The sequence below is a fragment of the Halichoerus grypus genome, chromosome 1 (assembly GCF_964656455.1).
Source record: "Halichoerus grypus chromosome 1, mHalGry1.hap1.1, whole genome shotgun sequence".
Taxonomy (NCBI): domain Eukaryota; kingdom Metazoa; phylum Chordata; class Mammalia; order Carnivora; family Phocidae; genus Halichoerus; species Halichoerus grypus.
In genome coordinates this window covers 214,531,651-214,558,261 of record NC_135712.1, presented here as the reverse complement: position 1 = coordinate 214,558,261, position 26,611 = coordinate 214,531,651, and the positions used below count along the sequence as shown (strand labels likewise).

General features: G+C 43.0%; 1 protein-coding gene across 2 annotated transcripts; it reads right to left on the bottom strand.

Moving 5' to 3' along the window:
- Nucleotides 1–17,365: 17,365 nt before the first annotated feature.
- Nucleotides 17,366–26,121, bottom strand: LOC118541351 (uncharacterized). 2 transcript variants are annotated; one of them, XM_078057762.1, is made up of 4 exons: nt 25,984–26,121; nt 20,494–20,620; nt 19,589–19,649; nt 17,366–19,180 (listed from the first exon to the last, which is right to left on the bottom strand). In XM_078057762.1, exons 1-4 carry the CDS (start codon nt 25,984–25,986, stop codon nt 18,139–18,141), a joined length of 1,233 nt encoding a protein of 410 aa, XP_077913888.1. In that variant the 5' UTR covers nt 25,987–26,121; the 3' UTR covers nt 17,366–18,138. The 2 variants fall into 2 exon arrangements, with proteins under 2 accessions (XP_077913888.1, XP_035956860.2); XM_036100967.2 differs by lacking the exon at nt 25,984–26,121 and adding an exon at nt 25,627–25,808.
- Between the last annotated feature and the right edge of the window lie 490 nt (nt 26,122–26,611).

The following is a 26,611-nucleotide window of genomic DNA, read 5'->3' as shown; positions in this document are numbered from 1 at the left end:
AATTATACTTAATGGCAAAACTCAGTTCCAGTACCTATGTAAAATATCATTTAAATGTTAAAACGCTATCCAACTCCAGTAAACCCAACAGCTCACTCTGTCCTCCCCACTGGAATACAAAATCTTGCCTATGAAGAGCCTGGAGTACAGACTGTCCTACTTTCAGTAAACAAGTCAGTCCAGCAGGAAAATTCTTATTGTTCAGAATATCCTACTGTTCCATATACGTTTTTCTTCTAAGGAGCCAGGTGACCAGTGCTGTTATTAAAATAGTTCTTCCTCAGAGGAAGAGGAGCTAAAAAGAAATGCATAATTTGTAAAGGAAAATGAACTGAGGAAAGCAAAACATTTAAGATTGAGACATAGCTTTGTAATACTTTATTTGATACACAAATTCATGATCACTTACTTCCAGCAGACTGAACTGTAAAAATATCTAATATCCATAATATCTACAATGTCTATTACAATTTTGTGAAAGTCAAATGAGACAACAATAAATGCATGGTAAACTAAAATGGTACATATCAACACATGAAAATGAGACATTAAATTTATATCTATGTGTTAATTGAAATGCCATGTAATCGGGGTGCCTGGGTGGCTCAGTCGTTAAGCGTCTGCCTTCGGCTCAGGTCATGATCCCAGGGTCCTGGGATCGAGCCCCGCATCGGGCTCCCTGCTCAGCAGGAGGCCTGCTTCTCCCTCTCCCACTCCCCCTGCTTGTCTTCCCTCTCTTGGTGTGTTTCTGTCAAATAAATAAATAAAATCTTTAAAAAAAAAAAAAAGAAATGCCATGTACTCTAATGCTCCAGGACCATGTGTAATCTATGAATGTAGTGTGGCTTCATTAAAAACCTGTATTTGAAACCCAGGCAAACCTGTGACTTGGGCCTATGATCTTGAGTTAGTTGAATTACTCCTTTTAGTTTCAGTTTCATCATCTATAACTGGAGAAGGCCATAACTATCACTGATGGTATAGTGAGGTAAATTATGGAAATTGATCCACAGAGTTGTTTCACAGAAGAGTTCAAAGGACTCAACTTTTTTGTAGAGTCATTTGAAGACATAGGTAGGATTGGGAAATTAATGACATTGGGAAAAGAAGTTTTGGCTATACTGGGCAGTGACTCCTCCATTACAAAAATTGCTCCAACCAGTGATACCTTCTGTTTGATGAAAATTCCAACATAAATGAAATTAAGTTAATGCTACTCATGTTCTTGGGAACTTTTTACATTGTGAAACATGTATGGATACAACTGTAACACTGGAGAGAGGACATCAACCTATTTTTACCTGAGCTCTTTGAACTTTTCAGGACTTCAGTGAGGATCATGTACCCAATAAATTATAGACTTGGGGCTACAGAAAAGAATGGGAATCATTACCTATCAGGGAACAAACTGTAAACTCTCAGCATTCTCCACATATTCTACTTCTGTTTCAATGAGGAGCATCTAATGAAGGACATTGTAGACCGTGTAACTGGCATCCACAATGGTCCTGTGTAAAGGGTACAAAGGCATAATCCTCAAGGAAGCAGCCAGTGAACATAGCTCTAAAGCTTCACGGTCAAAACCAGAAAAAAATAGCACTGGAAACAGAAAGGCCATAATTCCCCCAAGGAAAAAAATCTGGGTAGTTAGAAGGATCAGCTGTCTATAGAAATGTTTAAACCAGGAGTGTCATTGTTCAGACATGAAAAAAAGTCCCTTTGAAAATGGCATGAACTCTTTCTTGCTGGTAGGGAAATCCCACAATGCAGTCATAATCTACACCTCTCATATTGTGATAGTGTTCAATGCAGCTGTATGGAGCTTATTAGTGTACTAATGTCCCCATAAACAACCAACATTGGTTGGTGAATCTATGACTCTGGAAGTGAAGTTCATTATAACAATGATTGGAATCACTCAGTAATTCAGGCATACTTGGTAAAGCTGTACAGATATCGCTCCTAACCATTTCCTCCCTTAAATCAAGAGAACCTGCTCATCTTTCATAACATCTGAGGCAAACAGCCCAGCCAGGTACAGCTAAAATGCAGTGATAATGCCATCATGCCCAGGGCCAAAGAAACACCCGTGAAAGCTATCAAATACAGAGATGAAAACTGACCTTTAGCAATCAGAAAGTGACAAAAATCACAGGTGATCTGAATGAAAAGGGAAAAGCAGGGTCCATTTTTCAACTACTGTTAATGCAGTGGGGAACATTATAGGTAGTAACATCATCGGACAATCACCCATAAGAACTCCAGGAAAAAATTTATAGAAGTTCAGGAAGGTGATTAGCAAAAAGAATTAAGGGAGGAAATGTTCCTATTTCATTATCTGTTTTTTTTCTAAGAGTTACCCGAAAAACTCAGGTAACTCCAGGAAAGCAGTTTCCTGGAAGTCATTGTTACTTATTTAAATCAGTAACGCTTGCTTTTTCTGTTTTATCTCCTAACATCTCATCTCTAGCTTACATAAAGGGCTCCCCACATCAAGAATACGGTGTTTTCTAGTTGTTCCCTGGGAAGAGTGCATAGGTCTAGTTCCTCCATACACTGTTGAGCTGCAAGAGCATAGTACTGAGGATGGAGGGGGGGAAAGATGGCAGAGGAGTAGGGGACCCTATTTCAGCTGGTCCCCGGAATTGAGCTGGATATCTACCAGACCACTCTGAGCACCCACGAAACCAGCCTGAGATGTAAGAAGATCTGGATCTCTACAAACAGAATATCGCAGGCAGTTGGTTTTGAGGTACGAAGCAGGGAGCCGTGATTCCGCGGGCAGATATCGGAGGATAAACGGCAGTGGGAGGGTGCCTGGCCGTGGGGATCCTACACCGCCGGTGAGCGACAGCCTCGCGCGCTGCAGACAGGGTGCAGACTCGCAGACCGGTAGCGGCGGGGAAGGGACTTTAGGGCAGCCCCCGGGGTGGAAACCCAGAGCGGCGGGGTCGCGCACGCGAACTGGGAGCAGCTGGTGGTTTTAGAAGCACAAAGGGCAGAGATGTGCTCCGACCTGGAGGCAGAACTGGGAGTGCTGCGGAGGGGCGCACAACCCAGGACGCTGCAGTTTATAGCAGCACGGACAGAAACGGAGACAGTGTGGCCTGGAGAGCTCACTGAAGAACAGACTGTGATCTCTCTGCTCTGAGGCAGAGGGTTGGAAACGGTCTCTTCTGCTCTGACTCACAGAAGAGACACAGAAAGCTGCCAGGGAAAGCCGCCAGAGAACAAAAGCCCCCAAAACTGATTCCCACTGAGCCCATCCCCCACCACAGGGGTGCAGGGCAACTCCGCCCGAACAGGGTTGCCTGAGTAACAGCGCGGCAGGCCCCTCCTGCAGAAGACAGGCTGGGAAAACAAGAGGCCAGCAACCCTAAGGTCCCAAGAAAACAGGTGCATCTTGCTTGGGTTCTGGTCAATAATTTGGACTCTATACATTCCCTCAAACACCCATCAACAGAATGACTAGGAGGAGCCCCCAAAATAGAAAAGACTCAGAGATTATGACTTATGCTGCAGATTTACAAATGGATGCAGATATAACCAAGATGTTGGAGATGGAATTCAGGCTAGCAATTGTGAGGACAATGGCTAGAATGGAGAAATCAATTAATGGCAACATAGAGTCTCTAAGGGCAGAAATAAAAAATGAATTGGCAGAACTTAAAAATGCTATCAGTGAGATCCAATCCAATCTAGATAATCTAACAGCTAGGGTAACTGAGGCAGAAGAGAGAATAAGCAACCTGGAAGGCAATATAATAGATAAAAAGGGAAAAGAGGAGGCCAGGGAAAAACAACTCAGAATCCACGAAAATAGAATCAGAGAAATAAGTGACACCATGAAGCGTTCCAATGTCAGAATAATTGGAATCCCGGAGGGAGTGGAGAGAGAGAGAGAGGACTAGAAGATGTATTTGAGCAAATCATAGCTGAGAACTTTCCTAATCTGGGGAATGAAACAAACATTTGAGTCCTAGAGGCAGAGAGGACCCCTCCTAAGATCAAGGAAAACAGGCCAACACCCCGGCATGTAATAGTAAAACTTGCAAATCTTAGAACCAAGGAAACCATCTTAAGGACAGTTAGGGGGAAGAGATTCCTTACGTACAGAGGGAGGAACATCAGAATAACGTCAGACCTATCCACAGAGACCTGGCAAGCCAGAAAGGCCTGGCAAGACATATTCAGGGTACTAAATGAGAAGAACATGCAGCCAAGAGTACTTTATCCAGCAAGGCTTTCATTTAGAATGGATGGAGAGATGCAGAGGTTCCACGACTGGCAGAAACTGAAAGAATATGTGACCACTAAGCCGGCCCTGCAAGAAATATTAAGGGGGGTTCTATAAAAGGAGAAAGACCCCAAGAGTGATCTACAACAGAAATTTACAGGGACAATCTATAAAAACAACGTCTTCACAGGCAACATGATGACAATTCATATCTTTCAATAATCACTCTCAACATGAATGGCCTAAACGCTCCCATAAAACGGCACAGGGTTGCAGATTGGATAAAAAAACAGGACCCATCCATATGCTGTCTACAAGAGACTCATTTTGAACCTAAAGATACATCCAGACTGAAAGTGAAGGGATGGAGATCCATCTTCCATGCCAGCGGACCTCAAAAGAAAGCTGGGGTAGCAATTCTTATATCAGACAAATTCGATTTTAAACTAAAGTCTCTAATAAGAGACACAGAAGGACACTATATCACTCTTAAAGGGTCTATCCAACAAGAAGATCTAACAATTGTAAATATCTGTGCCCCCAACATGGGAGCAGCCATCTATATAAGCCAACTGTTAACCAAAATAAAGAGTCATATTGATAACAATATGTTAATTGTAGGAGACCTCAATACTCCACTCTCAGCAATGGACAGATCATCTAAGCAGAAAATCAACAAGGAAACAAGAGCCTTGAATGATACATTGGACCAGATGGACCTCATAGATATTTACAGAACATTCCACCCTATAAAACAACAGAATACTCATTCTTCTCGAGCGCACATGGAACTTTCTCCAGAATAGACCATATACTGGGTCACAAATCAGGTCTCAACCGATACCAGAAGATTGAGATTATTCCCCGCATATTCTCAGACCACAATGCTCTAAAACTGGAACTCAATCACAAGAAAAAATTTGGCAGAAATTCAAACACTTGGAAGCTAAAGACCACTCTGCTCAAGAATGTTTGGGTCAACCAAGAAATCAAAGAAGAACTTAAACAATTCATGGACATCAATGAGAACGAAAACACATTGGTCCAAAACCTATGGGATACTGCAAAGGCGGTCCTAAGGAGGAAATACGTAGCCATCCAAGCCTCACTCAAAAAAATAGGAAAATCCCGAATTCACCAACTAACTCTACACCTTAAAGAACTAGAGAAAAAGCAACAAACGATGCCTAAGCCATGCATTAGAAGAGAAATAATTAAAATTAGAGCAGAAATCAATGAATTAGAAACCAGAAACACAGTAGATCAGATCAACGAAACTAGAAGTTGGTTCTTTGAAAGAAAAAGATCGATAAACCACTGGCCAGACTTATCCAAAAGAAAAGAGAAAGGACCCAAATTAATAAAATTATGAATGAAACGGGAGAGATCACGACTAACACCAAGGAAATAGAAACAATTATTAGAAATTATTATCAACAACTATATGCCAATAAACTGAGCAATCTGGATGAAATGGAGGCCTTCCTGGAAACCTATAAGCTGCCAAGACTGAAACAGGAAGAAATTGACAACCTGAATAGGCCAATAACCAGTAACAAGATTGAAGCAGTGATCAAAAACCTCCCAAAAAACAAGAGTCCAGGGCCTGATGGATTCCCTGGGGAATTCTACCAAACATTCAAAGAAGAAATAATACCTATTCTACTGAAGCTGTTTCAAAAAATAGAAACAGAAGGAAAACTTCCAAACTCATTCTATGAGGCCAGCATTACCTTAATCCCCAAACCAGGCAAAGACCCCATCAAAAAGGAGAATTTCAGACTGATATCCCTGATGAATATGGATTCCAAAATCCTCAACAAAATCCTAGCTAATAGGATCCAACAATACATTAAAAGGATCATCCACCACGACCAAGTGGGATTTATCCCCGGGATGCAAGGGTGGTTCAACATTCGCAAATCAATCAATGTGATAGAATACATTAATAAGAGGAGGGAGAAGAACCATATGGTCCTCTCAATTGATGCAGAAAAAGCATTTGACAAAATACAACATCCTTTCCTGATTAAAACTCTCCAGAGTATAGGGATAGAGGGAACATTCCTCAAGTTCATAAAAATCCATCTATGAAAAACCCACAGTGAATATCATCCTCAATGGGGAAAAGCTGAGAGCCTTTCCCTTAAGATCAGGAACACGTCAAGGATGCCCACTCTCGCCACTATTGTTCAACATAGTACTAGAAGTCCTAGCAACAGCAATCAGACAACAAAAAGAAATAAAAGGTATTCAAATTGGCAAAGAAGAAGTCAAACTCTCTCTTTTCGCAGACGACATGATACCTTATGTGGAAAACCCAAAAGACTCCACCCCCAAATTGCTGGAACTCATCCAGCAATTCAGTAATGTGGCAGGATACAAAATCAATGCACAGAAATCAGGTGCTTTCTTATACACTAACAACACAACTGTAGAAAGAGAAATTAGAGAAACGATTCCATTTACAATAGCACCAAAAACCATAAGATACCTCGGAATAAACCTAACCAAAGAGGTAAAGGATCTATACTCTAGGAACTACAAAACACTCATGAAAGAAATTGAAGAAGACACAAAAAGATGGAAAAATATTCCATGCTCATGGATCGGAAGAATAAACATTGTTAAAATGTCTATGCTACCCAGAGCAATCTATACCTTCAATGCCATCCCGATCAAAATTCCAATGCCATTTTTCAAAGTGCTGGAACAAACAATCCTAAAATTTGTATGGAATCAGAAAAGACCCCGAATCGCCAAGGAAATGTTGAAAAACAAAGCTGGGGGCATCACGTTGCCCGATTTCAAGCTATATTACAAATCTGTGATCACCAAGACAGCATGGTACTGGCACAAAAACAGACATATAGACCAATGGAACAGAATAGAGAACCCAGATATGGACCCTCAACTCTATGGTCAAATAATCTTTGACAAAACAGGAAAAAACATGCAATGGAAAAAAGACAGTCTCTTCAATAAATGGTGCTGGGAAAATTGGACAGCCACATGCAGAAGAATGAAACTCAACCATTCTCTAACACCATCACAAAGATAAACTCAAAGTGGATGAAAGACCTCAATATGAGACAGGAATCCATCAAAATCCTAGAGGAGAACATAGGCAGTAACCTCTTTGAAATCAGCCACAGCAACTTCTTTCAAGATACATCTCCAAAAGCTAGTGAAACAAAAGCAAAAATGAACTTTTGGGACTTCATCAAGATAAAAAGCTTCTGCACAGCAAAGGAAACAGTCAACAAAACAAAGAGGCAACCCACAGAATGGGAGAAGATATTTGCAAATGACACTACAGATAAAAGGGCTAGTATCCAAGATCTATAAAGAACTTCTCAAACTCAACACCCAAAAAACAAATAATCAAGTCAAAAAGTGGGCAGAAGATATGAAAAGACACTTCTCTGAAGAAGACATACAAATGGCTAACAGACGCATGAAAAAATATTCATCATCATTAGCCATCAGGGAAATCCAAATCAAAACCACATTGAGACACCACCTTACACCAGTTAGAATGGCAAAAATGGACAGGGAAAGAAACAACAAATGTTGGAGAGGTTGTGGAGAAAGGGGAACCCTCTTACACTGTTGGTGGGAATGCAAGTTGGTACAGCCACTTTGGAAAACAGTGTGGAGGTTCCTCAAAAATTTAAAAATAGAGCTACCCTATGACCCAGCAATTGCACTCCTGGGTATTTACCCCAAAGACACAGATGTAGTGAAAAGAAGGGCCATATGCACCCCAGTGTTCATAGCAGCAATGTCCGCAATAGCCAAACTGTGGAAAGAGCTGAGATGCCCTTCAACAGATGAATGGATAAAGAAGATGTGGTCCATATATACAATGGAATATTACTCAGCCATCAGAAAAGATGAATACCCGGGGCGCCTGGGTGGCTCAGTTGGTTAAGCGACTGCCTTCGGCTCAGGTCATGATCCTGGAGTCCCGGGATCAAGTCCCGCATCGGGCTCCCTGCTCAGCAGGGAGTCTGCTTCTCCCTCTGACCCTCCCCCTGCTCGTGCTCTCTCTCTCTATCTCATTCTCTCTCTCAAATAAATAAATAAAAAATCTTTAAAAAAAAGAAAAGAAAAGATGAATACCCAACTTTTACATCAACATGGATGGGACTGGAGGAGATTATGCTAAGTGAAATAAGTCAAGCAGAGAAAGTCAATTATCATATGGTTTCACTTATTTGTGGAACATAAGGAATAGCATGGAGGACATTAGGAGAAGGAAGGGAAAAATGGGGGGGGGTTGGAGGGAGAGATGAACTATGAGAGACTATGGACTCTGAGAAACAAACAGCGTTTTAGAGGGGAGGAGGGGGGATTGGTTAGCCTGGTGATGGGTATTAAGGAGGGCACGTACTGCATGGAGCACTGGGTGTTATACGAAAACAAATGACCATGGATCACCACATCAAAAACCAATGATGTATTGTATGGTGACTAACGTAACATAATAAAATTAAAAAAAAAAAAAAAAAAGAATTGAGAACAATGAAAAAAAAAAGAGCATAGTACTGAGGAAACACTTCATCCCTTCCTCTCTCCAGCCTACCTTCAAGTGCACCTGTGGGGATTTGTCCAATTCCAATAGTGTCTTTCCTCCACCTACCCCAAATCTGTGCAAAAATGGCTGATGGCATTCCTAAAGTGATGGCCATGAACCTATTCTATTTCTCATAGGTAAAATTGGGTACAGTCTTGCCCCTTCCTGTAAGCCACATCAGGGTGCTCTCCAAGTTGCTTTGATTACCGTGGTAGGCATTGTAGTCATGATATCCTAAAATTGTGTGGTTTAACCAAAGGGGATTCCTATTGATCTCCTCAATGGCAGACACAAAGGCCAGAACATTGTTGTTGAATCCCCCTGCATTGAGGGAAGTGCGTTAGGAATCAGAGCCCATCCAGGGCTTTCTCAAAAAGAGAAACAACTTTATTCTTACCCATTCGCTATAGTAAGGTCCCAATTGGGGAATAGATTGTGCTCTACCCTTGGATGAAATCTTAAGCAGGTGCCACCAATTGGTTTCTTTTTAAAAGTCATTTTCAGGTCTTAAAAGTCCTTTGGCCACTTTGAGACATAGTGACTGCTGGGCCAGCTTAAGTACTCAAACCAGGGCCTGAGAGACTTCCCGTTGAAAGGAAGAACCAAACCAAATCAATGGAAAACCAACTATTTTTATTTTTACCCCAAATATTTATCAGTACATTAATCTATGATGTGATGTCAGAAAACACAATGATCAATATAATTGGAAGGAAGAAGCAAATATTGTTACTAGAGATGATAGCAATTTTTAAAAATATATATATATAGAATCTTAAAATATTTGTCCTTTTGTGACTGGCTTATTTTTTAAAAAGATTGGTTGATTTGAGAGAGAGAGAGAGAGAAAGCACGAGCACAAGTGGGGGGCAGAGGCAGAGGGAGAGGAAGAATCAGACTCTCCACTGAGCAGGGAGCTCAATGTGGGGCTTGATTCCAGGACCCTGAGATCATGACCTGATCTGAAGGCAGATGCTTAACCAACTGAGCCACCCAGGCACCCCGCAACTCAGTAACAGTAAAATAATAAAATATTATTTTATTTATCACAATATCCTTAAGGTTCATCCTTGTTGTAGCATGTGCCAGCATTTCCTTTCTTTTAAAGGCTGAATGACATTCTATTTTATTCTGTTATTTGAAACCTTGAGCATTCCCCAGGTGAAATTTAAAACTGGGCCCCATATAGAGGGCAAGGAGAGACCAAAGAAAGAGGCAGATCACTCTAGATTGGTTGTCAGGTTAAATAAACAAGGGAACTTACATATGAGGCTTGTCTTGGGTGGCCACAAAATAAGTAGGTCTCCACATCCATCCTTAAAAGTCTTTATAGAGGCCTTACCTGGGCTCAGTTACATACTCAGTCCAGATGGTCTCAACAACATCTTATTCTCTCAAGGCTGTGTCCTTTACATTGCCAGTTGTCCAGTTGCCCAGGTCCAGCTTGAGGATCAGCCAGTGGTCACATTCTCTTGATGACCTCCTCCAACAATACCATGTTTTTGGAGTTGATTTTTATATAAACTGTGAAATACCAAAGTTATATACACGTGTAGGTTTGATTTGGGGCTTATTATTCTAGTCCACTAGCCAATGCCTATTTGATAATGCCTATCCTTGCACCCATACCGTATCCATGTGCACTGTCTTAATTATTATGATTTTGTATAATTGCTGATATTTGATAGGATAAGTCCCTTGTCTTTGATTTTCTTTTTCAGAAGTGCCTTATTGCTTTTTCTTTATTGCGTTACTGCCTTATATATATTTTGCAGTCATTTTTTCAATTCCCATAAAAAATCCTATTGCATTTTGTATGAAATTTCTTTGATCTATAGATTAATCCTTAATCTATAGATTAAAGAACTGACATCTTTATGATATTGAGTCTTTCTAGTCATGAATATGGTATATATATCCATTTATATAAGTCTTTTAAACACATCTTAATAAGTTTTGTGACTTTGAGTGTTGCATATTTTTTGTTATATTTATCTCTAGGTACTTGGTATTTCTTAATTTACAGTGGTGCCTTCTCTTTATTTAAGCTTTTCAGTTGTTAACTGATAGTATAATGAAAACACAACTGACTTTTAAAGTATATTAATTTTATAACCGAATTGCCAAACTTTGTTTTTTCTAATTATTGTCTGTAGAATTTTTATGTTTTCAATCTAAATCATGATATCACCTGCAAATAATAAATTTCATTTCTTCTTTTAAAGAGCTTATGTCTGTAATTTCTTTATGTTATTACACTATCTAGAACTTTCAATACCCATTCAATAGAAGTAATTATAGTGAACATCGTGGTATTATTCTTTTTTTTTTTTTCTTTTCAAAGATTTTATTTATTTATTTATTTGACAGAGAGAGACACAGTGAGAGAGGGAACACAAGCAGGGGGAGTGGGAGAGGGAGAAGCAGGCTTCCCGCCGAGCAGGGAGCCCGATGCGGGGCTCGATCCCAGGACCCTGGGATCATGACCTGAGCCGAAGGCAGACGCTTTAACGACTGAGCCACCCAGGCGCCCCTCGTGGTATTATTCTTTATTTTATTTTATTGAAATATAATTGACATGTAACATTGTATTTGTTTAGGTGTACAACATAATGATTTTATATATGTATATAAAATCACTAAAATAAGTCTAATTAACATCCATCTCCACACATAGATTGGAATCAAACATTTTTTTCTTGTGATGAGAACTTTTAAGATCTACTCTCAGCAACTTTTAAATTTACAGTACAGTATTATTAACTATAGTCATCATGGTGTACAGTACGTCCCTATGACTTAGGGTGTGTGTGTGTGTGTGTGTGTATTCATTGATGCATCTCCAGCCCATAGCCCAGGATGTGGCACACAGGTGATCAAGAAATACTTGTTAGATGATCAGGTTTGGGATACTTACACATTCACACACAAATAATGGGGCTTTTGTTCAAACCTCATAAAAGATGCATATCTACTTGCGCTTTAAAAGTGGACAGTTCTCACCCCCTTCCCATGTGGCACCGAAGACAAATCACAAGTGAGTGTCTTTTAGCTGGCCTGGTGGGAAGGGACCTCACACTATTGAGTTCCCATTGTGCATGAAATTTGACTGAACCGGCCCCATCCTTAAGAAACTGTCAAGGGGGCATCACCACTGCATGACAGGAGCCCGAGGTCCAGAAAGTCAAGGGCCAGGATCCCTTGTGAGGAATGCTCCAGCCGGACACTCTGTTTTAAGTTTCTTCCACTGATGCGCCGCTCACTATCTGACAGTTTGGGATGTCCCTTTTGTTTCTAGCAGCGAACCGCCGGCAGGCTGCGGAGTCTGTCGCCTCTTCAGCCGTCATGTCCTCCTCTAGGTCTCTCCGAGTCCACTTGGCTGCGGTTCCCTTCGCACCTGGCGGGCTGTGCGCTCTTCAGCGGCCTCCCCCCGGCAGCCATTCAGAGGAAGGGAGAAGGTTGAAGCTGAGCAATGGCCCGGAGCCCTTGCTGGGCACCGACCGGAAGCGGCGGCGAGTTCCCCGGGGCGGGGCTTTCTGCCACTTCCGGCCCTCCGTCTCTTCCGGGAGACCCGCGGACGCCGCTTTGGCGGCGGGAAGGAGGTACCCCTGCGCGGGAACGCTCGGCCAAGGTCTGAGCTGGCAGCTGCCTCCGGGAACGGCTGGTCTGGAGCGGCGCGGTGTGTGCTGGGCGCAACCCGAGGGCCAGATCCGGGCCTTGGAGGCCCGTCTTTCTTTGAACTGCTTTTCCTAAGGGGCTGGGGACCCCCGGGGTGTGTCTCAGGAAGTGAGAGACCAGGGGCACTGAGGAGTGGGCTCTGCTGACCCGGCCTGGAGTCTGGACACGACTAGGGAACCAGATGACGGTGCTGTGCTTCCGGGCGTGGACTGCACGTGTGCGGCCCTGAGTCTCCGGGCGAGAGCCCGGCCGGGAGAGCGCGGGCTGTGGCTGCGCATGTGCGCATCTGCGCGGAGGGGTGAGGCGGGGGAGCCCGTGAAGTGGGTGTGGCAGCTGCGGGTTGGGCTGCTGAGCTGCTGGAGCTGGAGAGCCGGTTTCTCCCACCAAGGGGTGTGGACAAAGGGGTCAGCTTTCACTGACCCTTTTCTGCTCCCTCTAACCTCACTGCTATGTGGTGCTGCTCCAGGGAGGTATTTCCTAGATGGGGAGAGATGTGGATCTCCTAGTGAATTCTTACAGTAAAAAGCACAGAACTGGGTTTGGGATGGGGATGCCAGAGCTGCGGTGGCCTCAAGGCAGACCCTGGATTATGATGCAGATGGCCAAAGATTGGAATCCTGCCCAGGACAGCCCCCCTTGAGAATACTAGGTCTGCCTTTGTCTCAGACCCACGGTTCTCCCAGAGCTCAGATGCCCAGGACTCTGTAGGACAAATGCCGGGTCCTTTATGATGTGGGGCCATGGAGTGGACAGTCAAGAAAGAATTCTTGAGAATTTGCATGAATTTTCAGTGCATAAAGGAGTTTTTTATTAAGCACGGGGACAGGACCTGTTGGCAGAAAGCTGCACTGGGATTGCGAGGAGTGACTGATTATGTACTTTTTAGTTAGTGGGGTTTAAGGATAGCGTTAAGTCTCTAAGGAATTTGGAAGCAAGGCTTCCAGGACCTTGAGGGGCTAGCTGCTGTTATGATAAGGTTATTTACTACTGTCTAATAAAACATTAGTCATGAGACACTTCAGATGTGTCTTAGTGGGCCATATATTTGAAGGATGACTGCTAACATACCTTCTGGGTGTCAGGGGGTGAAGTTACAATAACCAGAGCAAAGCTATAGTGGTAAAACATTGAAGGAAGTCCTTGAGGGAGGTGTAGGAGTGTTGCAGTCTTTATGCCTAAAGAATCCTGCCTGGAGACTCTGAGACACAGCAAAGTCTGTCCTTTGCACCCTTTTCGGCCATCACCTCCCTCTGGCTAAGTACCTGAGGTGAGGGCAAGCATGGCCCAGGGGGGTGTAACTATTTTCCAACTGGATTCCAAGAAAGGCCTGATGGCTCAAGATTCCTTCTTTCCTTTATTGCCATTCTTTGTAACATTGTCCAGGAGGTGGACAGAATCGTTTTGCTTACCTAAAAATTAAGATTCTGGTGTTTGTTTTCTTTTTTTTTTAAGACTTTATTTATTTATTTAGGAGAGAGTGAGAGAGAGCGGGGGTGGGGGGGAGATAGTACTCAAAAGGACATACTGTATTTGCCGCTCACCTTCATTTTTCCTAGGAAAAATCACCTCGCCAGCTACAGTTCTTTTCCTTGCATCTACTGGATCACCAAAAGCTTGCATAGATATCATTCTGCTTATAGGAAAGGACATAGGCTGGGGTAAAACTATGCAGATGATCCTATCCCTTTTTCAAACTAGGGACAACTCTTATGATTTCCAGGATACAAGTTCTGTTATTTGGACTATAATAGCATCAAAATGATAATGCCAAACATATAATGCAATTTACAATTCATTTTTTTTTTTTTAGATTTTATTTATTTAACAGAGAAAGAGAGAGAGAAAGTACAAGCAGGGAGGAGCGGCAGGCAGAGGGAGAGAGAGAAGCAGACTCCCCGCGGAGCAGGGAGCCCAACACGGGGCTCAGTCCCAGGACCCTGCAATCATGACCTGAGCCGAAGGCAGACACTTTACTGACTGAGCCACCCAGGTGCCCCTACAATTCTTTGAAAAGGATTATAAACGGCCACATTCTCTAGCCCAGATACATGTGGACTCTGGTGACTGTTGAAATTTTCAATCATACAATTACATTCACTTCTTGTATCAAAAGTCCCCAAGAGCTTTCTCAGGCTTCATGATTCTCTCAAAGGACCAACAGGATTCAGAAGAGCCATTATACCATAATTATGGTAAAAGGATAGATTAAAATAAGCAAAGGGAAATAGCACATAGGGTGAATGAAGCCTAGGAGAAATCAGGTGCAAACTTTCAGTTGTCCTCTCTCAGTAGTGACACAGACAGCACTCTCAGCCATGATGTATGACTACACATGTGAAGTGTTGACAATCAGAGCTCACCCGACCTTGGTCTCCAGGGTTTTTACTGGGGGTCAGTCATGTAGCCATGTAACATCCACATAACTGAGCTTAGCTACTTAACCTCCAGCTCCCTTCCTCAGAGGTCAAACTGGTACAGCATCATCTGTAGCCTCATGCATACAAAAGCAGGCATTCACTCTAAGTCACATTGTTAGCATAAACTACCCAAACTGATACAGTGTGGTCCGAGAATGTAGACTTACAAAACACTCTCATTAGGCAGAATGTTCCAAGGACTCAGAATTTATCTCCCAGGAGCTGGTCAAGGGCTAGTGTTTTCTTTGTAAAGTGCAGAATTTGAGTAACCAAAGCCTGCTGAATTAACATTCTACTCTACACTTCCTGACAGTGTCCAACCCAGTGCAAAGTCTGCTTTTGTGATGCCCTCCCCCAGATCAACTGAAATAAATCCACTTCCTGTAGGTTCTTTCTACTATGCAATTTCTGAGATGTTCCATTGTTCCTCATGCTAAGCAGTCACCCTACTGCAGGAATTTTGTTCAACTGCACGTGTTTCTCATGAGTTCTGGCTGGTGGGCACTGACCTAGCCAAGATATAAGTTTTTACCCTTACAAATGGATTAAGTTGTTTTAAAGGGGAAATTGCTTAACATTATAAGAATATGAAAATTCACATAAAAAAACTAAAATATGGGGATGCCTGGGTGGCTCAGGAAGATGTGTACAACACAAATCCAACCTAACACAAATATGGTAAAATTGGAGAAATGGAGTGTCAGGAAAGGTCACCAACCAAGAAACAAACAAATCAGTGGCCTGGGTGGATGTATTGGAGCTTGCAGGAAAGATCTAAATTATGGATATGTGAGAATGGAAGTGGATACATGACAGGAGAGCTATGGGAGATGCCTGTGGATGACACCAACTCTGATGAAGTCAAATAACTGATTTTTGGTTTGTAGACACTCCTGATTAATGGGCCCAGAAGGCAGGAAAATCTGCTGGAAACTGGTGCTCACCACGCTCTGATGCATACATTTTACTGTACAATAGTTCGCAAAACTAAGTATGACATGTTCATTTCTGCCTTTCTGATCTCATGCAAAGTTTGCCATCTTTACCATCTCTAATCTGGGACAATATGGGGAAAAGATTCTGGGAAATGTTCCCAGGCTTACCCACATTGATACATCACAATCTATCACAAAATAGCTACTCTAGCTTTTATCATAGTCAAAGCTTTGTATCCAATTCCCGCCAAGAGCTAAGGTGAGCAAAAATGAGCAAAAGAGGAAAGTAAGTCAGATGAAGGTGTCTTCATTCAACAGCTTTACACTGAGGAATCTCTGCCAGGAAATAAAATATTGTGTCCACTAACTAGAAGAAATGCCAAACATACATTTTTTTTTTTTAAATACAAAAGACTGAGAACCTCAAAAATACTGTTTTTCTTAGAAAGGAGAAAAGAGAGAATAGATGTCTGGTATATAAATCCCAGTATGTGCAAGAAACAAAATTCCAATGACACCAAAGTATCATTATCATAATAACCACATGCTTGGGCGCCTGGGTGGCTCAGTTGGTTAAGCAACTGCCTTCGGCTCAGGTCATGATCCTGGAGTCCCGGGATCGAGTCCCACATCAGGCTCCCTGCTGAGCAGGGAGTCTGCTTCTCCCTCTGACCCTCTTCCCTCTCGTGCTCTCTCTCTCTCTCTCAAATAAATAAATAAAATCTAAAAAAAAAAAAATAATAATAATAATAACCACATGCTTGAAACCTAATGAAAATTAGAAATAAAATGGATCTAAAATCCCAAAGATTACATATTTAAAAATAACTTCAAAAGATCTACTGGTCCAAAAGACTTATAGGATAAATAATTTCTATGTAAACAATTCATAATTAAAACACTGTATATCAAAAGGTATGTAACTTGGCTGACAGGGTATATAGTGGGTAAAATGGTGGCCCCCCCAAAAGATATGTCCACTCTGAATCTGTGAATGTGACTTTACTTGAAGAGTCCTTGCAGATGTAATAAGGATCTCAAGATGAGATCACCCTGGATTAGGGTGGGCACTGAATTCTATGACACATGTCCTTACAAAAAAAAGGGATAAAGCAGGTAGAAATGGTGATGTTAAGACAGGGCAGAAATTGGAATGTCTGTAAGCCAAGGAACACTAAGTGTTGTGGTAGCCACCAGAAGCTTGTAAAGTGGCATGGATCAAGTTCCTCCTCAGAACCCTCAGAAGGAAATATATTTTATATATACATACATATATATTTTTTAAGATTTTATTTGACAGAGAGACAGGGAGAGGGGGAAGCAGGCTTCCTGTCAAGCAGGGAGCCCGATGTGGGGCTTGATCCCAGGACCCTGGAACCATGACCTGAGGCAAAGGCAGACGTTTAACGACTGAGCCACCCAGGTGCGTGCGTGCGTGCGTGCGTGCGTGTGTGTGTGTATATATATATGTGTGTATATATATATATACACATACATATATATTTTTTTAAATAGAGCATGAGCGGGAGGAGGGGTAGGGAAACAGAGGGAGAGGGAGAGAATCTTAAGGAATCTTAAGCAGGCTCCATGCCCAGCATGGAGCTCCACATGGGGCTCAATCTCACAACTCTTGAGATCATGACCTGAGCCAAAATCAAGAGTCGGACGCTTAACCAACTTAGCCACCCAGGAGCCCCAGAAGGAACCAATCTTAATGACACCTTGATTTCCAACTTCTAGCCTCCAGATCTGAAAGAGAATAAATTTCTGTTTCTTTATCAACTTTGTGGCAATTTGTTGGGGCTGCCTTGGCAAAGTAATACTTAAAGGAGTATTTATCTCCTAAATGTATTTCTCAGGAAGAATTGTAAATAATGTGTGGCACCTGGGTGGCTCAGTCGATTAAGCGTCTGCCTTCGGCTCAGGTCATGATCCCAGGGTCCTGGGATCGAGCCCCGCATCGGGCTCCCTGCTCAGCGGGGAGCCTGCTTCTCCCTCTCCTGCTCCCCCTTCTTGTGCTTTCTCTCTCTCTGTCAAATATATAAAATCTTAAAAAAAAATTGTAAATAATGTGATAGGAGCCTATTTTAAGAATAAGGCACTAATAAAGCCAACAATATAAGATGCTTATAAAAATTTTCTAATAGTATGCAATTTTTTGTACACAATAAGTGATACTAATTTACATGGTTTTGCCACATTTACTGACATAGGGTTTCCCTCCTGTGGGAGTTCCTGTCTTTTTTTTTTAAGGATAGGGGATTACAGAAGTCTTTCCCACACTGCTTACATTTAGAGTTTCTCCCCACTGTGATTTCTCACATGTCTTTGTAGGGATGAGAGTCTACTGAAGACTTTACCACATTCCTTACACTTACAGGGTTTCTCTCTACTATGAGTTCTCAAATGTCCTCGAAATGATGATGACCAACTGAAAGCTTTCCCACATTGCTTACATATATAGGGTTTCTCTCCAGTGTGAATTCTCACATGTGTTCTAAAGTATGAGAGACTGCTGAAGGCTTTCCCACATTCATTACATGCATACGGTTTTTCTCCTGTGTGAGTTCGCAAATGTCCCTTAAAGGATGAGGGGGAACTGAAGGATTTCTGGCACTGTTTACATTCATAAGGCTTTTCTCCAGAGTGTGTTCTCATGTGAATCCTAAGGTCAGAGGGCCAACTGTAGGCCTTCCCACATTCCACACATTTATAGGCTTTCTCTCCAGTGTGCATTCTTGCATGTATGATCAAGTAAAAAGAATGAAGAAAGGCTTTCCCACATTCCTTACATTCATAGGCTTTCTCTGCACTGTGAACCTTCGCATGTTTTCTAAGAGACGAGGGAGAAGAGAAGGATTTCTCACATTCTCTACAGGCATAGAGTTTCTCAACAGTATGAGTCTCCCTATGTGTCCAGAGGTTTGAGGGAGATCTGAAGGTTTTCCCACACTTTTCACATTCATAAGGCTTCTCTCCAGTGTGGATTCTTATATGGACCCTAAGTTTGGAGAAGTATATAAAGGCTTTTCCACATTCTTTACATGTATAGGGTTTCTCTTCACTGTGAGCTCTTATGTGTGCTCTAAATGATGAGTAACAAATAAAAGTTCTCCCACATTCCCTACATTGATGGGGTTTCTGTCCATGTTGAGATGATGTTATGGGACTCTTTAGGGGTGTAGTATCCATGATGGCTTTTTCAAACTTAATGTATTCACAGGAATTTACTCCAGTAGGAAGTCTCTTATGCACAATAAAATTTGAAATCGGATTGGTTTCTCCACATTGATTACTTCCATTATTTTCTGAGGGTATCCCCACCACATGACACCTGTTAAAAATAGGCATCATGTTACCAATGATTAGCTAACAATTCATTGATGGCTTTTAATGATTAATAGGATTAAATTTTTACCATTTACAGTGAATGTGTACATTTTCTGCCCTGTCAGAACTGTTCTAAAGTGGTATATAAGCTGAATGCTCTGACTGAGGGCTCAATCCCTTGTACCATTTCAGTGTTTTTTACATACTGGATTTTGTTTCCTGATAGCTGTTTACAGTGGAACTGTCTCAAATAATCAACATGTGCACCACTTTTATAAAATTGGTAAAAATGCTCTGAATACCTAACATCTGATGTATACCTACATATGTACACACAGACACATACATTACTATCATGGCATACTCAGACTCTCTCCTGAGACCTGCTTTCTCTCAAGTCTATGCCACTCACCTCGTACATGTCCCCTCGTTCTTGTGCTGATGTTCAATGCCAGGGCATTTCCAGTTTTCACCTACAATGAAGAACCAGGAATATTTCTTCTGAATCTTACTATATTCTATTCATGTCATATTTCTTCCCTAAACATATGCTATAGAGGATTCGACCTACTGATTTTCAGTGTCATAATATGAAAAATAGCAACAAAATTTACTTACTTTCTTTGGAAAGAACTGGTGAGATGAAGGCAAAAAAAGTAAATTGGAAACATTCATTTCTTTTCAAATAGTGATCCAAAAATTAAACAAATATTATAAGGAAGAATGTACTTTTGAGCAAAAAAACACAACAAACTTTGAAGAGTTTTGTCTATGTCAGGACACTGACAACAATAAGGACAAGAGGCCAAAATGGTGGGCAATTTACTGGAAATGCTTCCATGAAGATTGAGACTTATGGTGACATAAATGCCCTATTGTCAGAAAAGCAACATGGGAAGGAATTGGACAAAATGCACATGCTCAATAATAACTTTAAAAGAGAAAATATGGAAGGTTTTTCAGTGTGAACAAGGACCTTTGTGAGGATGGATGAAAAGTAAAAAAAAAAAAAAAAAGACACTAAGGTATTGACAAAATTCAACTTCCTCAGGAAGAAGAGTAATTTTTTTTATTAATATTTCCAATTGTAATGCTTGTTCCTCTTAAGGCACAGAGTTATAATCCTTACAGAGGCTAAAAGCATTTAAGAGAGAGAAAGTAGCGGTTCAAATATGTACAGTAGAAAGTTATTAGACTATATGCTCTAGTACTGTGACCATGTCTGTCTTCCTTAGCAATTAATTCCCATTGTTCAGCTCAAGTTTTGGAACGAGCTCAATAGCTTGCAGGTAAGTGAAGGGGTGGAGCCATGCTTACCCAGTGAGGCCAGGTTCCTGCAGGTCTCCAGCATCACATCTCTGTAGAGCCTCCTCTGACCACGATCCAGCAAAGCCCACTCCTCCGGGGTGAAGTCCACAACCACATCCTCAAAAACCACTGAGTCCTGAAACATCCCACAAATTCTGGTTCAACAAGGTACCATTCACCACCAGTGTGTTCCCCTAACTGGGGAACCAGGACTTGATTCACAGCAAGCTGACACATAGTTCTGTGGCCCCCCATCTACTCTTGGGCTTTGTCATCCTATCTCCTCCCCTGTATTAAACACTCACATCCTCAGGGATGCCAGCTGGCCTTACAGATTTAACAGCATCTCTAATGATTTCATCCTGCCACAGTTTGTGACTATTTTCACTCTTTCCCTCCATCCGAAGGGTCCAGAACAGTCCACAATATATTGGAGATATGAAAGAAATACTATACAAATAAAACAAGGACTTCCTCTTTAAAAACATCAGTTCCTGTGATGAAAAGGATTTCTTCTCTTTCTTCACTGTCCACTACAGGCCTCAGCACATGAAGCCAACGTTGGACCTAGATGAGGTTTTAACGAATGAAAACATGTTGAGGGTCTGAGAGCATTTCCTGCTTTTCTGCTCACCAACAATTTGATTCTTAAGGGGCCTGCTTATGCCCAACCTTCAACCCAGGCCCTGAGATAGATATATTTCCTTGAACTCCAATGCACTATAAACTGGCAGGTCCACCTAGTGGAATAATATTCTTTATGAGAGGCATTATTATTTACTTATCTGTCGCCTGTTTTTCTATGAAACAGCAATCCTTCCCTTCCTACATTCTCTCTAGGAGACAGGCAGTGTACTGACAAACTGGAGCTAGGCAGGAGTTCAGACCTCACCACAGGGCCTGCATTCATGGTGTGGGTGCTGACAACCACCAGTTCTGGGTGATGGCTCTTCCTCATCACACAGACTGACATCCCAAGATGCCAGAACAGCCTTGTCTGTCCCAGAAAAATGTGCCCTGGTTCTTTCTGCCTGTGAAGAAGCAGTTATGAGTTCCATGTAGAAGTGAATTAAGTGAAGTCCGGAAGGGTTTGCCTGTGAATTTGCTGAGATCATAAAATTCATAAAGGATCAGGCAGCACCTTCCTCCAGAAATTTGTTCCCACTGTCTGAAAATCCAGAGGCACTGATTTATACACCAGCCTCTTGGGTCTCTACACACAATAAGCATTCCACACCCTTTGGCATGCAGACAAGCATAACTGCCCAGCCCCTGAACATGGATTCCACTGGCCTGCAGGATCCCCAGGAAGCCTGGCCTTTGAGAAAGTGCATCATTTCACTGGCTTCCGCGTGCAGAGGTGTGAATATAGGCTACCTCACTGCCATACAGGGGCTGCAATTTGCCTGAATAATAAACAGCAGCACAACTGGAAGGCTCCAGAATGGGAACACACTTCTTGTGAGGTCAGTAAGTAAAGCTGCACTGGGTCTCCTAGTTTCTCAGTACACTACTGTCTAATGTCTCACAACAAATTTTCATCCACAGACAAATTCAATCAACTCTTCCACTGCTGTGTGTCAGGTGATATTTTAAAGCCACCAAAGCCCACAACAGCCTCAAATCAATCTTAACAATACAGTGTACTACTGAGCATCCCTGATGTGTGAAATACTTTACACAGAGATTTCCAACCATTAGCTTATTTGTTTCTCATAAAAATCTCCCAAGTAGCTATTATAATCAGTATATAACAGGGGAAAGCTAAAAGGACAGTCAAGAACACACTCAATGTTACCCAATTTGAATGCTGTAAGTCGGCTTGCCTTCAAAGCCTAAAGTCCTAGTAGTTGCATTTCTGGACATACATACACCTTACGATAATATGATTATGGCTGTTACTCAACATGAGTAACGACCTAGAGCGGGGGTCAGAAAGCTGTATACAAAGGTCAGATAGTACATCATTTAGGCTTTTCCAGCCATGTGGTTTCTGTTGCAACATGCTCAGCTATGCCTTTGTTTAGGTGGTAATTCCTACTACATGCAGCTACAAAGGTAAAGTGCTTTTAAAAAAGAGGAAAATTCTGGGTGCCTGGGTGGCTCAGTTGGTTGAGCAACTGCCTTCAGCTCAGGTCATGACCCTGGAGTCCCCGGATCGAGTCCCACATCAGGCTCCCTGCTCAGCAGGGAGTCTGCTTCTCCCTCTGACCCTCCCCCCTCTCATGTCCTCTCTCTCTCCTCTCATCCTCTCTCTCAAATAAATAAATAAAATCTTTAAAAAAAAAAAAAAGGAAAATTCTGAACCACTTGTGTCTTAAATTCTCATGGGGGAGGAAAATAAGGAAATCTGCTATAATCTAGGTGAAGGGTAACTGCTGTAAATAAAATACAGACAGTGAAGGCATATGGAATGAGAAGGTGAGCGAGTCAAACTGGGACAGGGTAAAATCAAAACAGTAAAAGATCAACAGATCCATAAATCCAGAAAACAAACTCATGGATGCCAGAGGGGAAGGGGGTAGGAAGATGGGTGAAGAGGAGTGGGAGGTACAGGCTTCTAGAATAACTCATGGGGTCAGAAGGTACAGCATGGAAATATCGTCACTGGTATTGTAATAGCTTCATATGGTGACAGATGGTGGCTACACTTGTGAACATAACATAATGCATAGCACAGCATATAGACTTGTGGAATCACTATGTGGTAACCTCAAATTAATGTAATGTGTGTCAACTATACTTAAAAAAAAAAAAACAACCATGGGGCGCCTGGGTGGCTCAGTCAGTTAAATGTCTGCCTTCAGCTCAGGTCGTGATCTCCAGATCCTGGGATTGAGCCCCACGTCAGGCTCTCTGCTCAGCAGGGAGTCTGCCTCTCTCTCTCCCTATGCCCCTCCCCCCTGCTTGTTCTCTCTCTCAAATAAATAAATAAATAAAATTTTTTAAAAACAACAACAACGGGTGCCTGGGTGGCTCAGTCAGTGAAGTGTCTGCCTTCAGCTCAGGTCGTGATCCTGGGGTCCTGGGATCGGGCCCCACACTGGGCTCCCTGCTCAGAGGGGAGTCTGTTTCCTCTGCCTCCCCGCCTTGTGCTCTCTCTGTTCACTCACTCTCTCTCTCAAATAAATAAGTAAAAACCTTTAAAAACAACAACAACAACAACAACACAAAACAAAACAAAAACCCAAACAATAACCATCTAAGTAACACTAAAAATTGAGACCTTGACTTGACTGTTGTTGTTTTTTGGCTTGATTTGTTTTTAAATACCACTGCATTTTTCAACTCTAAGAATTAGAAACTGAATGTCACAATTTCACAAAGTCTCAGGAAAGATTTCAAGTGCTGGTCAACTTCACCATGTCCCAATGGAGAGACACTGGAATCAAATAAGTCTGGTCCAGGGGGCACTGGAATCAAAGTGCCCTGAGCCAAGAGCAGAAAGATCATCTGTATCAATGGGCTACAAATGAGCTGAAGGGTTTGAAAAAAGAGCAGCTGCATAAAAGAAGAAAGAGTAGAAAGAAATGTCCAGGGCAAAATTAAAGATATAAAAAGAAGGCTGAAGATCTATCTCCTGAGGTGCTAGGGTCGCTGTGTGGGTGGGTTTCGGTGGCAAGCTCCTTTGGTGGGTGGCTTGCACTCACTAGGGCAGCACCTCAGGGACGATGGTGGAAGGAGATAATCGCAACACCATCCAGCTGGCTGCAGAGACTCCAAGTCTGGAAGAGCAGCTGCAGGGATGATGCTGATTGCTGATAAAGTCCTCAGATGGGAAAGAGCCTGGTTTTCACCTGCCATCATGGGTGTGGTTTCTTTGGTGTTTCTCTATCTAATATCTAGAACCATCTGTTCTGTCCGGTGTTTCCTGTTTTGTTATGTTTTTGTGCTTGGCTGACTACCTTGTTCCCATTCTCGCTCCTAGAATTTTTGGCTCCAATAAATGGACCCTGAGCAACAGCAAAGATTCCATGAAATTTGTAGCAATCTGGTAAAAACTCGACGCAGAGGGGCGCCTGGGTGGCTCAGTTGGTTAAGCGACTGCCTTCAGCTCAGGTCATGATCTCAGGGTCCTGGGATCAAGCCCCGCATCAGGCTCCCCGCTCAGCGGGAAGCCTGCTTCTCGCTTTCCCACTTCCCCTGCTTATGTTCCCTCTCTCGCTGTCTCTCTCTGTCAAATAAATAAATAAAATCTTTAAAAAAAAAAAAAAAACGACGCAGAGCTTTGGGCTGGTGGAAACGCCTCTACACTAAAGGAAGAAAAGCCTAAAATGTACTTCATGACCATGATTGTTTCTCTTGCTGCGGTTGCTTGGGTGGGACAGCAAGTCCACAGCCTGCTGCTCACCTATCTGATAGTGACTTTCTTACTGTTGCTTCCTGGATTAAACCAGCATGGAATCATTTTGAAGAGGAAAAATTTAAAAAGCTGGAATCCGAAATATATATATACACACATGACTACCCTAAATAGAGTAATGAATAATGTGCATAACAAATCAAAACCAAGCTGCAAACTCATTTTATTTCAGGAATGCAAGAATGTCTAAAAATTGATCCATCAATTAGTACATTTTACTCCATTAATAGAAAATATAGAAAAATCAAAATTCATGTCCTTACATCTTAAGCAATGAGCGATATATTACTATTATTAATATATAGCAACATTTAATACCCTGGAACTAGAAGGACATGGCTAATTGTGAAAGATGGTGCATGAAAACACCTACTGCAATGTTGAGTGAAAAATTTGAAGTAGTAAAAACAGTTCCCTTGTCAAGAAGGCAAGACACACAGTGTTCCTTATTGTACACTGAACTGGATGGAAGCCCTGGTGAATCAGTAAAGAACAAGAAATGAAAGGCAAAATGATAGGAGAAGAAAAAGATTGAACTATCATTATGTGCAGATAAGATACTGCATATAAATATTCAAATAATTTACAGATGGTTAGTAATTAAAATCTCTACCTGCACTTCACAGGGACACCGGTTAAACGAATAATGCTCAAACATGAATTTACTTCTATGTACCAGTAACAGTATTTTAAAAGATACCATTTAAATCAGCACCAATACTGGATGCCTAGTAATAAACCCAACAGAGGTTTGCTTTTCAATCCAAACAGAGACATACCAAGTCCATGGATCGGAAAGCTCAATTCGGTAAGGATGTAAATCCGACCTCGAATTCATCTACAGATTCGATGCGATCCCGACTCATTCTCTGTCCTTGAACTTCAAGTGCTGACCCTAATCCTAGCTTTCCACATGGGAGACACTCAGTCCGCGGGCACCGGAATCCATCCACCTCATGAAACGTCCCTTGGGTACGCAGTGTGCCAGACCCTCTCTCCGTGTAAGGGACCTGCCAGGGCGCCGGGACCCCACCCCCCGGCCGGGGGCGGACACACCCGGGACCGCGGAGCCTCGGGCCGCCTCCAGCCGGTTCGAGCCAGCCCCTCCGGATCCCGGCCGGGCCCCGCACACTCACCATCTCGCGGCCCCGATCCAGGCTCCCGGGCGCCCTGCCCGCGCCTCGGCGGCTCGGGCGGGTGAGAGCGGCGTGCACCGGACAGCCGGGGCCGCGCGGGGCAGGTGCTCAGGGGCCCGCGGCGCGCGAGGAGCGACGTCCCACGCGGGCGCGATTGGACAGTGCTGATTGGACAGTGCTCCGGGCGCTCCCTCTCCCGCGGCTCCGGATTCGACACTGCCCCTCGTCGCAGCGCCTCTGATTGGGCAATTTTCCCGTCTGCACCGCCCCGCAGTCTGAGTGACGGGCGGGGTGGAGGTCACGTGGCCGAGCTGGGCGGAAACGCTGTTCTGGCCCTCGGCTCTTTCCCTGCCTGGACTCCTCCCCGGGGTCCGCGCTCGGAACCGACACCGATCGCCCCGCTTTGCGCCCGGCGTCTGTCCGCAGGGCGGCGCCCCGCCTGCGTCTTCCTCCTGGGGCGGGAGGTCCTGACTCGGTGTCCTCGCGGAGCGCCCGCTGCCCGGAGTGGGACAGGACGGGAGGGCTCGGGGTCTCCGGAGTCAGGGGTCGCCCCGCGGCCTTGGGGGCCGCCATCTCCGGAGTCAGGGGTCGCCCCGCGGTCTTGGGGGCCGCCATCTCCGGAGCCGCC